The sequence below is a fragment of the Myiozetetes cayanensis genome, unplaced genomic scaffold (genome assembly GCF_022539395.1).
Source record: "Myiozetetes cayanensis isolate MyiCay16 unplaced genomic scaffold, myiCay2020 scf10, whole genome shotgun sequence".
Lineage (NCBI taxonomy): Eukaryota > Metazoa > Chordata > Aves > Passeriformes > Tyrannidae > Myiozetetes > Myiozetetes cayanensis.
This window is the reverse complement of record NW_026086605.1, coordinates 13,192,095-13,206,845: the sequence shown is the minus strand read 5'-3', so window position 1 is coordinate 13,206,845 and position 14,751 is coordinate 13,192,095. Positions and strand designations below refer to the sequence as shown.

The following is a 14,751-nucleotide window of genomic DNA, read 5'->3' as shown; positions in this document are numbered from 1 at the left end:
TATAAAGCGGTTGGGTAGTAAAGTTAGGAGGGTTTGTGCAGCTGAATTATGACTGTTGCTGCATGAAGGAACCTCACCTGCTTTATGTGGGCTGTAAAAGAAAATTAATAATGACATTTTAAAGACTTCAAAATATGGGTAGCTGAACAGAGTGGTCTGGTATAGCTGTCTTATAGATGCTGCTTTAGCATAATAGAATAGTACAAAAGCTGGTCTATGGCAAATTTAGAGACTTGTCATTTTTGTAGAGCTAGAGAGAGGCTTCAGATTTGCTGTTATAAATTATGAAATAAAATAGTAAGTTTTAAATGAAATATTTTACTGAATTTCTTGTTGAGTTCTTATGAAATCAAATTTCCCTATGAAGCAGTTGGATTTCATGGAATCAGTATTCCTCATCAAAAAGAAAGAAAAATCAGTGGTTTTTGTTAAAACACAAACTTGTGGAAAAAGAACCAGTTTCAAAACTGTGAGGATGGGTCACCTTGCTCCATTAGGTTTAAGACTAGTTAGTGCCCCTTCCAAGCAGGAAGGGTGAGAGTGTCCCAGAGGATACTGTGAGCAAGCCTGTGTATTTATAACACATCCCATGCTCCCATGGTAACTGCTGAAGGGAATGAATTTATCCTGGGGCAGCTAAGGTAGCTTAGCTCTTCCTTCCATGGAGGGAACATGTAACCACCTCAGGTTTACCATGAGACAGAAGTATTCAGCAGCAGTCAGCTTGTATGCAGTAAATCAGAGCCTTAGTTTGCTCCTGAGGATTTGCCGATTTACCCATACACTAAAATAATTTGGATTTAAATTTTTAACATATTTTCTTTCAGTTCCCTGCTATTTAATTTCTCCTGTTGATAGCTAGATCATTTCTGTGCCTTGCCACCTGTCCTACGGATTTAACAATTCTCTGGTCGTGTCCTGGTACTTTTTCTGATGACTGTTGTTTTTGCTGTGTTCATCTAAGATGAGGCTTATGCGGTCATGGTGTTCTCATACCTCCAAGATTGACTGTGCCACCCTAATGGGGTTTGAACCTGCTGGCCAGTGTCAGACGTAACAGAGTGGTAGAGCTCTTGGAGAGACTTGATGTTTAAAGGATTGCGAAAATGAGCAGATGAGTAAAAACTCTGTTGGCCCTACACTGGAGAAGAGTGGAGATGTGTCACACTGGACCTTAGACACAAGTGAACCTAGATAGGATCCTCTTGTGCATGTCACAGATGCAGTAAAAGCTTTAGTCAAAGCTCCTTCCTCCTTAGACAATGACAGGTCCATCTGCAGGGAAGAGTGTCCCTAGTTCTCCAGCTCATAGAAGTCTTCTCCAACCTTAGTCTTGAGTGTGGGAACTCAACAACTGATTTGAAGCTTGCTATTTATTGCAAGAATGCATCAAACTCTTTCTATTATATACAGTTATTTCCTTGGACATGTCACGTCTCTTTTTGGCTTTGCTTTGAGTCTGATAACACAGAAGTTCAAAGAAGCAGAAGTCTGCAGCAGCAAATGAGACCAGTTTGAACATTTGCTACTCCCAAACCGTTTCCTTTTTGGAACAGTAGAGAAGGTGCTTTTCCAGTAGAAGCCCATCATTCTTCATAGCAAACACTGAAGGCCATCTCAGCTTTTCCTGGATGCTGGATGCAAATGCATTTTGTCTCATTAATAAATACAGTGCAAAAGGACTTTCTTAACATCTGTTGTGCTTGAGTAAGAAACTGTGCTGCAGGTGCTGGGTTCATAGCAGTGCCAAGCAGATCTTGGAAATCAGTTTGGAGATGGCAGGCTGTTTCTCCAGTCAGTCTGCATGGTATGGAAGATGTGGGGATGCATTTTTGGGAACAAAAGGAGCTGTCTTTAGCCATATCTGAGTGAAGTGTGGTGCTCCTTGCAAGGTGTTTGTGCTCCTCACGTACCTGAGATGAGTGCACGTATTCTGTGCCTACCCACCTCTTGGTGTTATGAAAACACCTGTGTCCATGTCCCAAATACTAGCACATGGTACATGTTGTGGATGAAAGGCAGGTTGTACAGTGTGCTATTGACAGCACTGCAAGTGATAGAAAGGTGCAAAACCCACAGGAGACTTTTCCACATCCACCTGTGCTGTGATGACTTTGAGGATTTATCTGGATGTTTTAAGTTCTAATTCAACATTTGTGAAAGACGCAGATTTAGTTATAAATTTACACTGGAGGAATCATCTATCAAAACATCAAGATTTTCTAGCTAAAACATAGTTTAAAACTTAAGTACTTAAAAATATTTTTATTGTTCTGTTTTGAAAACATGAATGTGAAAGGTGGGATGGGAGGATGCTTGTCCCTGTTACCAGCATGAGGCAATAGAAAGTGGTTATCTAGTCCCTTGCTTCTGTAACTTCTTAGTTTCTGTGCCTACAAGTCCTGCAATTCAGGCTGTTCTCAGTGCTGCAGCGGTCTCTGTATAAGAGCTGATCTTACATTCCACGTGGGTGACAATGCCGCAAGTGGAAGGATGAATTCCAGGCTGTAATTATAAATTTCTTGCACTCTCACAGGTTTCAATTTGGCTTCATGTTATTTGCGGAATTTTTTGTGTGTGTGATTTAATTGAGTAGTCAGTGTGAATTTTGTGGTGTTCGTGTGCATGCAAAGGAGAGGGAGATTTTGTAAGTGTTCAGCGTTCCCATGGGCATAAACAGGTGGGTTTCCAGCAGAGACATTTGCATTTGAAAACCTGCTTTAAACGGGCTGGGCTTTCCCAGGAGAAGCAACACCAACAGTGAAACACAGCGATCGATCAGCATAGAATTGTGTGAGCATTTGATGGGCAAAATGTTGTGGTATAAAGACAGGGCCCAAGAATAAGCTCTTTGTGGCTTTGTTTCATTCCTGAAAACTGTGACTGAGAGGCTTTTATCATTTAAAAAAAAATTAATCAGTCACATTTCCACATAACTTGGAAAATATTGCAAGATCCAACATTCTAAGTACTGTTTCTTTAATCTGATTTTGATACTAAAAAAAATAAATCATGTTTTCATTTGTCTGTTTATATTTCCTCAACTCTAAAAGTAAAGTAATATCTGAACCAGTCCTTTCAGTCACAGACCTGAGAGCGTGTAATTTAGTGTACATATCGATAAACTCTTTCTTTCAAGGAGCTTCCATTCGCTATGTTTTCTTTCTTTCCTAATTTCAACTAAGGAAAACATTCCCTTACTTATCACAACACTTCTGTTACATGCCTCGTTTTTCAGGCCAAGTTCCTTATGGTATTTAGAGTTTATTTTAATTCTTAATCAAATGAGCTGTCCAAGAAATTCATCTGAAAATACATATATAATAAATGTTCAAACCCACACCAATGGGGACACCCAGTGGAGACACTCCGATTTGCCGAGGACGCGCTGCATTACACCCAGGATTGGGCGAGCACAAGTTGGCTCGTCAGGAAGACAACTGTGAGCATTTTTAACCACAGCAACTCTGAGAGAACTCTCATTAGTTTGGCTGTCTGCTGCTGAGGGCTCTTTCAAAGCATCCTGCCCTTGCTGCCCTTGCATGAGTGTGTGCACGCAGTCGTGGCAGTGCTGATGCACAATGAGTGAGCACCGAGTTCCTCAGTGTGTGTTGTTTAATGTGACTGGGAATAAAGCTGCAATTACTGGCAAATGCTGATATTTAAGAGATGTCCTATTGGCATGTGGTGTGGGAAGGTTAGGTGAAGATCCAGGACCACATCTGCTCGTAGCTGCAAGGCAGAGAGCATTTCTTTGAATTGGATCCTAGTTAGTAGCATGTAAGATGCTCCAGTCTTGACAGACAGCAAGTCAAGTAACCGCTAACATTTTCCAGTCTGCAGTGGAAGTCCTAGTCCTCCTCTGGTGGGCAAGGCCTCCTTACCCACTGTCCTATAAGTGTGGCCTTGGGAGACACCACAGTGAGGACAGCAGCCTGGACTGCCTTCATTGATGACTTCGGGAAGAGGGAGAGGGGCACTGTGCCTGCCGCTGACTTTGGAGGCAAATAGGCAGTACTCTGTTCATCCCTGGAGCGCTACAGAAGCAGAATATGGATTCCAGGCTGTTTATTTGTATGTGCTATAAAAGCTCTACTTGGAGCGGGCCAAGCACAAGACCCAAGAACAAGGCAGCATTACTGCACACATGCTCTGGAAACTGTGTGCAAATGGAGCGTGCTTTAATTGGGGTGAACATGGTCATGGCTGGTTGTTTTACTTCTAGTTCACTCAGAAAGCAAGCATTAACCTTTCCTGTGATGAGGCAGCATTACACAGATGGCTTCTGGTGTGCCTTCTGGCATGCACTAGCTGTGGAACATGGGATTATCTCGGGTTTTGTCTTTCTGAGTAGGAGAGGAGCAAAAGAAAGGAATGCTTACAGTCACGAATAAGGAAGGATAATTTCTGGGTCTTTATTTTGATGCAGAAATGAAGTGAAATTTATAGTCCCCTGTTTTTCTCACTGTTTGGGAAAGAAGGAGTATATTAATTCTTCTGCACCAAAGCCACAAGACAATTAGGAGATAAAGTGATTTTGACTTAGACCATCACAAGTTGGGCAGCAGAATGTGGATTTTTATTAGATAGAGTAGTATTTGTGTTAATTCACATTTCAGGATATTTTCTCAGTGGCAAATTAGAGCTGCAAATAAAGTATGAATCTCTGTCCTGTGGGCACCCAGTATGGCCTGCTGACTCTCTGTGTCCTCTCACTGAAGGAGACTAATAGTAATTGAGAGACAGGTTAATTTCATTTTTTAGTATTGCTGTGTTGGGCTTAATATCAAGGTAGGACACCATTTTTTGCCAGAGGACTCAGGGGTGGTCAACTCACAGTGCTTGAATTCAGATGGCCCAGTGGGACTCCATTGCTGCTCCAGGTGACTCAAGAGACTCAGTGAGCTGGCTGGAGGCAGTCCCTGTGAACAGCCACCAGTGACTGTCCTGGGCCCAGCCTGGGCAGTGTTGTGGAACAGCAGTGTCTGGGAGCAGATGCCAGCAGAAGGAATATTCTAACAGACTTCACAGACTAAATATTTCTTGTTCCTCTTCCTTGCAGAAAACACCTTCTGCAGTGGAGACCATGTATCATGGCATAACCCTTTGGACAACAGTGAGTCTAGAATCCAGCATATGTTACTGACAGAAGACCCTCAGATGCAGCCGGTGCAAACTCCTTTTGGCGTCGTTACTTTCCTACAGGTATGACTCTGCCTCTGACTGCCACCTCCTGGGCATGGAATGCAGCTAACATTACATTGAGCTGTGATAAGTTAGATGTTTATTATCCTGTCTTCCAGCTTTCTTCCTTATTTGATTGCTGTGGATCTCATCTTTGAGCTGTTACTCTGGAGATACTCTGTAAGCATTTTACCAGGACTGAGCAATGGCACATGCACTTCTCAAGACAGAGGTCTTGAGATAGGGAGAAGATTTACACCCCACCTGGAAATGAATATTACATTACTGCTCTGAAATTTCCAACGTTAGCATAGGGAAAAATGTTAAGAGAAACACTTTTAAAAACTAATGTAAAGATAAATTCAAATTAATTATATGGTAGTATCAGTAACTGATCCATTGGTTTGAGTTCCAGGAAAGGAAGAGCTTGGAGCTGCTTTAGCAGTACTTAATGGCAGCATTCACACAAAGATTCTTTAGAGGCTGAGTTTTTCTGCATTGATCTACTGTTTAAAAAATGTTCAGGTTTGCTTTACAAACAAAACATTTAAAAAAATCCCTCATGAGTTAACCCTGCTGTTCAGTATGGGGAGTTTCTGTGGCCAAACAGGTTTGCTTGCTTTCCCAAAGTCCTTCTTCTCAGCGATCTCTCTTAGATAGGGACTGCTTTGGATATTTTTAAATTGCATATGGAGTTAATAACCTTAGTGGAAGACTTTATGCCAACTGCTGATTTCTCCCTGCTTGGTGGAAAAGCTTCCATCCTGTGGGAAAATGCAAGTGTCTGTATTTTACAATTTGAGCTTCAAGTTGCTCCCATTTGTCTTTGGTTGTACTTGCAATATGTCAGGCGAAGCTCTGTTACCACAAGGCAACTGCTGTGCAAGGGCAGAGAATTTCCTGAGTTTTCTGAGGTGCCCAAAAGTCTGTGTTTTATCAACAAGAAAGAGATGGGTGTGGGATTAATTAATGAAAGGTGAGTTGTGGGACCTGGAAGGAGAGGCAGAGTGCCAAGGTAAGCAGGGCAATGACTGGCTGGCTCTCCAGTTAGTGCTGTATTAGTCCTTATCTCTTCTTTAGTGCCCAGCTGTCCTGGATCAAAGGACATTCAACTTGCTGCATCCTGAAGCCCTCGGACTCTAATCTTCCACAACACATACAGTTGACCTGGTTTTCCCCTTTGTTTGATGCTTGTCGTTATGGATTTATTTTGACTCATGAGGATAAATGATTGCAAAAAGCAAAGAATGAACACAAAATAATTTCCCGTTTAGAATCGTGTTGTTTGTGTGTAATTATTGAGTGAAGGCCCAGGGAGGGGTGTCCTGAAGCAAGGGTGATTCAGGCTGTTGATGGAGAAAGCCTGGGAGATGGGTGGGGATGAAATGCATCTCCAAAGGCTGGATCCTGAGAAAGTGAGCTCTGCAAGGGGCAGGGGAGGCAGGGTGTGCAGAGCTGGGTACGTGCTGACGTTGATGGTTTTCCACACAGATCTCTATCAGTGCAGATACGTGCTTGCAGCAGACGCATGTTGTGCACTTCTGCTTTCTGCTCTCCAGTTGTTAGTTTTTCTATTTTCTGATAAAACATCAGTTGAACAGATTTTGACCAAAAATTCAATGTTGTTGGAAAAGGCTTAGAATATTGAGGAAGAAAATAGAAGGCCGTGGCTAAAATAATTTTTCATCTCCGAGTGAATCATTGTGCTCAAAGGCACAAGCCAGAGGTTGATACAGCAGGAAGAAATTGCCTTCCCCTATCAGCTGAAGGGTGTTTCACCCCTTCATTTGAAGCGGCTGGTCTCAGCTGCTGTGAGGGAGACATCTGGTATGGCTCAGTGTGGCAGCTCCTATCCTGAAAAGAAACACATCCTGCCTTACACAGGAAGGCAGAAGTCTGCAGTTGCCTGCAGTGACAAGTGGATTATGTGGTGTGTAAGCAGCTTTTCTTTATGGTGCTGGGTAAGATGTAACCAGTCAGCAAACTGAGTTGGTCAAGGATTTTATGAGCACCAGAGCAATCCCGTATGGCAGCAAGTCCCTTGCCTGGTTGCAACTGTTCATGCATTTGCTCCTAGCAGCTGGCTGACAGAGCAGTGCTTGCATGTGCTCAGACCCTAACCTGTCTTGCTCAGCCCTGTACTTGTGTGGACTAGACTGAAAAGTCAGAACAGGCTGGTGTATAAACCCTGATTTGTCACCAGACCCTCCTCATAGTTAAGTTCACATACACTGTGAAAAGTTAAATGTTACGTGACTGGGGTGCTTCATGTGGTAAGTGTAGAGAGAGCACAAGGAATTGCAGAATCCCACTGTTGTCTCAGGCTCCGTTTGTCCTAGGTCGTCTAGTTAAATTAAAGAAATGGTGCTTCTCTGTGTTTGTACTATTTGATCCAGTACCATGTGGTATATTTTCTCTACAGTTCTTGCACGGTTCCCATCCAGTTTAGTATCTCTGTTTGTATTTATTCCAGATTGTTGGGGTCTGCACGGAGGAACTGCATGCAGCTCAGCAGTGGAACGGTCAAGGGATCTTGGAACTGCTTCGGACTGTCCCAGTGTAAGTGGTCATGTAGCCCATATAGAGGAGCATTTCTATAGAGAACAATTCAGTTGTTTTATTTTTATTAACAATCTTTAACTTGTTGATGAAACTTATTTAATCTGTGCTGTAGCAAGAGATGGGAATTCATTGCAAATCTGTTCTCACGCACAGACACTTAGATGGCAAATTAATGCATGTGGAAGTCCACATGTTCAGGGTGAAACAGAATGAGGTCTTGAAAGCTTAATTTCCTCCCTCTTATGCCTGCAGGGCTTTCTCATTGGTTCTTCCTGAGAGAGCTGGGATAACTGTTACTGGTGAGCTTTCTGTGTAGTTCAAAAGAAAGGAAGGAGAGGATCTGGCTTACAAAGCTTGGGTACTGTCTGAAAGTGAGAAAGTCACTCTCAAGCTGGTCCCACTCTTGGTGGGCCAGTTTGCAACAGGAGGAGCATTCATGCAAGTGAAGTTCATTGTTTCGCCGTGGGAGAAATAACAAAGATGCTGTTGGGTTAAGGAAGAGATGGGTTTTAAATGGTAAATGATATGTTGATGCTTTATTTGCTGTCAGGTTGCAGCTAAGCATTTTTGGCTTGCAGGTGTTTTGTTTAAATATTTTTAAATGTAGTGGAATTTACTGCCGTGTGATTGTAGCTCAAAAGACATTTTTTTAAACAAAATACTTCTGTATATGTGTTTTTGGGCACAAAAGTACACTCTCTAGTGTCACAATAGCCTTGAATTGATTGATTGATTATTTGGAAGAGCTGGACTTTTTAAACTTGAACTTTTCCCTTTTTAGGCACAAGTGCAGATAATTCACGCCAGTGCCCTAGAGTAGAGTGTATTTGTCCAGCTGCAAGCTTTGTTTCTGGGTCCCCAAGACAATAAACACTTCTTGCAGCTCCCTTGGCTCCTCTAAGTCAGTACAGATATAGCACCCCTCTCCTCAGTCTGTTCTCATGTAGGGTTTTGGCTTTTGTGCTGTGGTACAAGCACCTTTCCAAGGATAAAATGAGACCCAAATGTTCATGATTTGAAGACAAAGTTGCAAACTACTAAGCCATTGATGTGGAGTCAGAGTAAATGTTTCTTGCATCCCAGAGAGGAACTGAAGCAGGTCTCACCTTTGCAGTTAATAATTCACAGCTTCCAAAGTGATGTGAAAAAAGAGTGGCTATCGATGCATCTGAAAAACTATAAAACATTAACTTTTCTTGCTCCCTCTCTAAGTGCTTTAGGAGACTAACACAGACTGGGCCAGAGGAGGGGGCTTTTGACTGCAATAACAAAGTGTCTCATGAAAAAAAATGAATTTTTTTATGGCAGTTCCAAAAGACTTAAGTTTTTACTTCAGATGAAAAAAGCACCATCTAGGGCTGACTTCTGCAGTCTGGCTGCACTGTGACCCAAAGCAAAGTCTCCTAGTAGTTCATCTTCACAGTAACCTGTTTTCTGTCACCTTTGTCGGCAAATATCTTGACCTTTCCAACTTCTATTGCTAATGAAAACAAAGATTTTCCTGAACCATCTGAGTACTTGACCATTAAGTACCAACTGAGCAAAATGCCTGTTGTGAGGGTATTTATCAGAGCAATAAGCTCTTTAAAGTACTGAACTTGATTGACGATCTCGGCAAAAAGTGCAGTCCCACTGAGACCCCGCTCTACCTTTAGATACATAATAGAGGTATAAATCTTGACCTCATGCCTTGCCTATCTGTCTTAGACCCAGGCTACTCTGGACTTCTCAGTCCCAATTCAGTTACCTGTAAAGATTAAAACCCAGCTCAGTCTTGTATGAGTAAGTTGGCCTGCACAGGGCATGATAACCTGTGCCAGTCCTGACTGCTTTTCAAGTTTTAGTGGTGCCTGATACTAAGCAGATTAACCACTAGGTCATGGAGGGCTTTTATTAAGTATTCAGTAATTTTATTAAGTATTTGGGAAATGTAAAGGGCAAATGCATGCTATGGGAGGTATACACAGCCTAGAGGGGCTTCTAGGTTTGTTTTAAACTTTTTATCTTCCTTCCAGTACAGCTCCACTCTGAGGACCCTGTTGGGGAGTTCTAAGGACTCTAAGGAGCTAAAGGACTTGTTTGGTTCATTATCTGTCTGTCTTTCTTTGTAGGGCTGGAGGCCCCTGGTTGATAACAGATATGAGAAGAGGGGAGACAATATTCGAGATTGACCCACATCTGCAAGTATGTCTTTAGTTTGTAAAATGTTGTGTCTTTTGTAGTAGCCAGAGAGAACTGGTTTAATGATATATGTTCTATTATTTTCCATAAAGGTGCTTTGATCTTCTCAATTCTTTCAATAATCCTGTAAAAGTCCTAGAAATTCTTTTCCCTCTCAGAGGTGGTTCAAGAGGACACATGTCCAGCCCCAGGTGGATGGCAGGTCTAGGAAAATATTAGAGAAGGAAGACCAGGAAAACAGAATCTCCTATGTGAAACAAATTGGTAAGATTTGGACTGGATGTTTTAGAAAGGAGGAAAATAGAAGAAGATAACAGAAGAGTGAAACATTTTAAAATGGTACATCATGAAATTCCTCCTTTCTTTTATGTGCAAGCATAAGGAGATATACAGAAAACTCAAGCCCACCTAAGTCCTACTTTTTCACAGCAAATGTGACGGTGTTGCTCATTCCTGTAGGATGTCACTTGAGGCCAAATAGTTAGTGTGGTCTGAGAAATAATGGGAAACCAAAAGTATCACATGCAGTTATTAATAATCCATGCAGGAAGATATACTGAACCTTCTTCTTCAGAGTTCAAGTTAATTTCTGATGTTTAAAGATCAGAATAAGACCTCTGTGGAGATGTTACTGTCCTATGGACTTCTACTGATCTGTGCATTTGGGGGACAATTCTGCATCCCCTTGGCATAGTTATGGTACTAGAGTACATGAGTCCCAGGCAAATCCAGTGTGGTGCTGGCCATGTTTCAGTGAATCACTGAGTATTTGCCTTTAACAGAGAACTTATGGCTTAGCCTGGTAGGGCACGTGCATATGTGCACGTTTTGTACAAGCTATTGCGTTTGCTCGTGGTCTGCATGTCTGCATCTGATTACCCTCAGTTGCCTCACAACATCTTTTATTTTGAAAGCTTAAGAACAAAACCAAATTCTACTTTTACTGTTTTCAAGGACTTGTTCATCTAAAATAACCCCAGTCTGAGAAACACACACACAAAAAAATGTTCAACAAATGTTCCACAATATGGGAGCTAATACAACTGCAAGTCCCATAAAGTTCTCAGGCTGTTCAGAGCTTTGCCCTCTCCTCTCCTAGAGGTGTTTCTGTTCTCTGCACACTGGTGATTCCTAATGATAACAGGGTTTTCTTCAATTTACTGTAAATGAAAAATAGCTCAGCTTACTGGAATCTGAGTCAGCCAAGGCAAGTTAAGGCAAATGAAGAGTACCTCTGCCTCACCAGTGCATCCTGCTGCTGAAAGCTGCTATGTCTGTGGTCCTTCCGGACTTCTTCACATTGAAGACATTCCTGTTTCTGTTCTCGCTTGCCCTTGCTGAAGTCCATATGTGCAGGTGTGTGTGTGCACACCTCCTTCCTGCTCTGCTGTCACAGCCCCTGGGAATTCATAGGGCAAAACCCGCTGCTGAGTCCTGCAAAGAGCCTTTGCGGAGTGCAGGGAGCAAGGCTGTGCCAGGCTGGGTTCAGCCACGTCATGTGCCTCCTGCTCTAATTAGTGGGGAAAGAAAGTGTTATTTTTTTGGTGGTGGTACAGGGTGTGTGAGACCAGAAAGGCAGCAGTGGAAGAGAGGTAGAGGGGAGGGAGGGAGCAGGCAGAGAAAATGGACAACTTTCCTGGAGCCAGCAAGCATGTTGTCTGCCTGGGAAGCAGGCAGAGCTTGTTTGGAGACTGCATTGTCTCTTGTGGGAATTGGTTGAGGCCTAAACCCAGGCCTGGCAGCAGCAGCTGTACTTTCTGTTCGGCGTTGCTGAGAATGGATCCCAACTAAGATGTCATCCCAGGATGTCGGCAATTAACACTGTGGCAACGCTGGCTGTTTTCTGTTCAGCCAAGGCTTCCCTGTAGGCCATTCAGATTTCCCTGGCAGCACTGTCAAACAATCCCCTGTCGGTCCCCAGCTCTGCACTGATTCTCAGTGCTTTGCTTCTGTTTAACAGATATCTCAGAAGAGAATAAAGCTGATTTGAATTTCCTGAGTTGTGGTTGCTGCTCTGCGGGTCACACTGCAGTGCTCTGGCTCGTTTAAAAAGGGATCAATGACTTATAAGAGCCTCAGAGCATCCCTCCCACATGCTGAGAGGAAAATAGGACAGAAACATCCTTTGAGGAAGGAAAAGAGCTGAACCTCCTTTGCCCTGGGCTCCTCCAACCTCCTGCTCAGGCTGCCCTTTCAAGGGAAGAACAGCCCCTCAGTCCAAGCAAATCTTTGCTGGCTAAAGATGGGGTAAAACTGTGAATTGCCACAGCTGAATCTGAACTGGTTGAGGGTATTTGGGACTTTTCCCCCTTCACCATCAATACTTGCAAACGTTATAAAACAGGCATGCAAATTAGGCTGCCTTAAGCCAGCTCGTTTCCATCAGCTCCCCTTGATCTCCAAGGGATGCCAACAGAGCAGCACTTCTTCCCCTGAGGAAGTGCTCTGCAAGCCAGCTGAGCTGCAGATGAGAGTCCCTTTCCCTCTCCCCGGGGCTGTGCGCTCTGTCCGCAGGGCGCGGCTGTGGCTCTGAGCGGGGCCCTGGCTGCAGGGATGGAGGAGCAGGTCCCACCAGAGCCTCAGGGCCCTCTGGGCTCTTCTGCTCGCTGCTCAAGGGCAAGTTTGGTGGCTCTCCCATGCTTCCCCTATGACTGGGATGAAAAATAACAGCGCTGACAAGTTACACCCACCCATGCCAGCTGATCTGGGTCCTCACAGAGCACCGCGGAGGGCTCCCGAAGGAGCCACGTGCTAAATCTCACTTAAAGCATTGTTTGCATATGTAGGAACGGATGTATTTTTATTTCTTTTTCCACAACTTCTATTTCTGGGTGACACAACTAATTTCATATTTAGGATATAACAAAAGAAAATCCCAGCAGATTTATTATTTCTCAGATTTTCCTATTACGTATTCAAGAAGTCAGTTTCCCCTGACGCCGGGGGAAGATCCTGACAAGGAACAGTCTTTCGGGGAGAGAGACGGAAGGAAGGCAGTCTGTTGAATGCTTAAGTCTAAGTCAAGACTGCTCTGGTCCTGCCCCCAGCCACAGGCTCCTGCATCTACTTCTGGGCCAAAGAGTGGGTTTTGGGAGGTGATCCAGATGAAAAAAAATAAAGAGTTGGCTCAAGAAAAGGGGTAGGAGCACATGGAGGAGGGTGGGACTGCAGTCACTGCAAATTACATCAACTTAAACCGCTGTGCAACCACACCCTGAGTGCCTGTGCTTATCTTTGAGCTGCTCAAATCCTCTCTTGAATGATCACAAGAACAGGCAATGCTCTTCCTAGGACACAGCATGCACAGTTGGGCAAGGCGAGGGACATATGTGGGTTTAGTCTGGAAACTTTCTTAGGGAACAGATTTTGCAAAGCACTGGATGCTCACACAGTGTCTCATCTCCAGCAGCAAGGTCCAACTGGAGGGTAGTAACAGGGAGCATTGTGTGTAACACAGCTCTGCTCTCTTCTCAAATCTTCGATGTTTCTTGGGGCTTATTGCCTCTTTTGAGGTGACCAAGATGTATGCAGAGAGATGGAGATCTTGCTGGTGCCACTGAGCAGTGCCAGAAGGGATACCCCTTCAGAAAAGGGGGAAACAAGCCGGGTGGGTTCGGAGCCAGGGGAGGGGTGACAGTGGTAAGAGCCTGTCCTCAGTGAAGCTCAGCCCCGAGTTTGTTCAGCTCAACATTACCCCCTTGTGGGTCACAGGTGGAAAATCAGACTGATGCCAATGTCCAATCAGGTGGTGTCCTGTGGAAGTTTTGGCATGTAGCTTAGGGCAATCTTGCTGTCAACAGATGCATATGTCCTTGAGAAAATGCCTGGTGTCTGAGAGCATCCAACTGCCTGTGGTTGGTGTGTGACACCTTCCGACACCCAAATGCTAGTTATGTGCTTGGAAAGTCCAGTTTGTCAGGGAGGGAGTTTGTTTATTTGCCAACAGAGAAAGCTATGCAAAAGCTTTGACATTGGGAACAAACCTGTGTCTCCTTGCACATCCAAACCTGCACGTTTGTCCTTTATGGAGCCCTCCAGCACACTGGAAAGCAGGGGCTGTCTGGGCAGTTTGCAAATGAAGAACCCTTGTGAATGATTAGTCTCTCCGTGAGCTGTTTACATTGTAGGACTCCTTGGTAAGGTTGAAAAGAGTTTTAGTTATTCAGGGGTTTGTTGTCATTGACATATAATAGATCGACTGCCAGATCGACTGCCAAGCTATGCTTCATACAGCAGTGTGCAATGTAGTGTCTTAAATATTTTGAGTTGGTGTAAATCAGTGCTAACACTGAAAGAGGCAACCCTGCATACCCCAGGCCATTCACTGGTTTCCACTTTTCTCTTTCCCTCCTTTGTGCCTGCCAGGGCCATGTAGTGAAGCAGTGGCTAAGGGGTGGAAGTTCAGATCAACCTGCCGTGGAAAAGGTTTGTTCAGTTCTGACCAGCTCCCACATTTGGCTCCATGTGCAGTCACTGTTTGCTGACACAGCAAAGCACAGGGGCCACAGAGTAGAAACTGTCCACAAAGAGGGATCTGCAGGAGCTGATGAAGGCTGTGTCATGGTGGGTTCCTGCTCAGGTTCAAGCCACGCCCAAAAAAGTCTTGGTGTTTTGGATCTTTTCAAGCAGGAGAGAGTCGACAAAGGGATTGAGACAGATGGCTCAAACCTGAGTGGAGTGAGTGCCAAATGTGCCTGGGATGACCTCAGCCGGCCACCGGAGGATGATGAAGACAGCAGGAGCATTTGCATTGGGACGCAGCCACGGCGGCTCTCTGGGAAAGGTAAGAGGTCCTGGGCCAAGTCACTGTCATGACCTCTTGCC

At 44.1% G+C, this 14,751-nt stretch overlaps 1 protein-coding gene across 2 annotated transcripts in view; it reads left to right on the top strand.

The window, feature by feature from the left end:
- SUFU (SUFU negative regulator of hedgehog signaling) overlaps positions 1-14,751 on the top strand; it is a 91,560-nt gene that overhangs the window by 46,673 nt on the left and 30,136 nt on the right. The window contains exons 4-7 of one of the 2 annotated variants that reach the window (XM_050336735.1): positions 5,063-5,205; positions 7,658-7,743; positions 9,858-9,930; positions 14,554-14,710. In XM_050336735.1, the coding sequence (XP_050192692.1) occupies positions 5,063-5,205; positions 7,658-7,743; positions 9,858-9,930; positions 14,554-14,710 (459 nt within the window). The remainder of the gene's footprint in view (positions 1-5,062; positions 5,206-7,657; positions 7,744-9,857; positions 9,931-14,553; positions 14,711-14,751) is intronic. The other variant, XM_050336743.1, reaches the window with a different exon arrangement.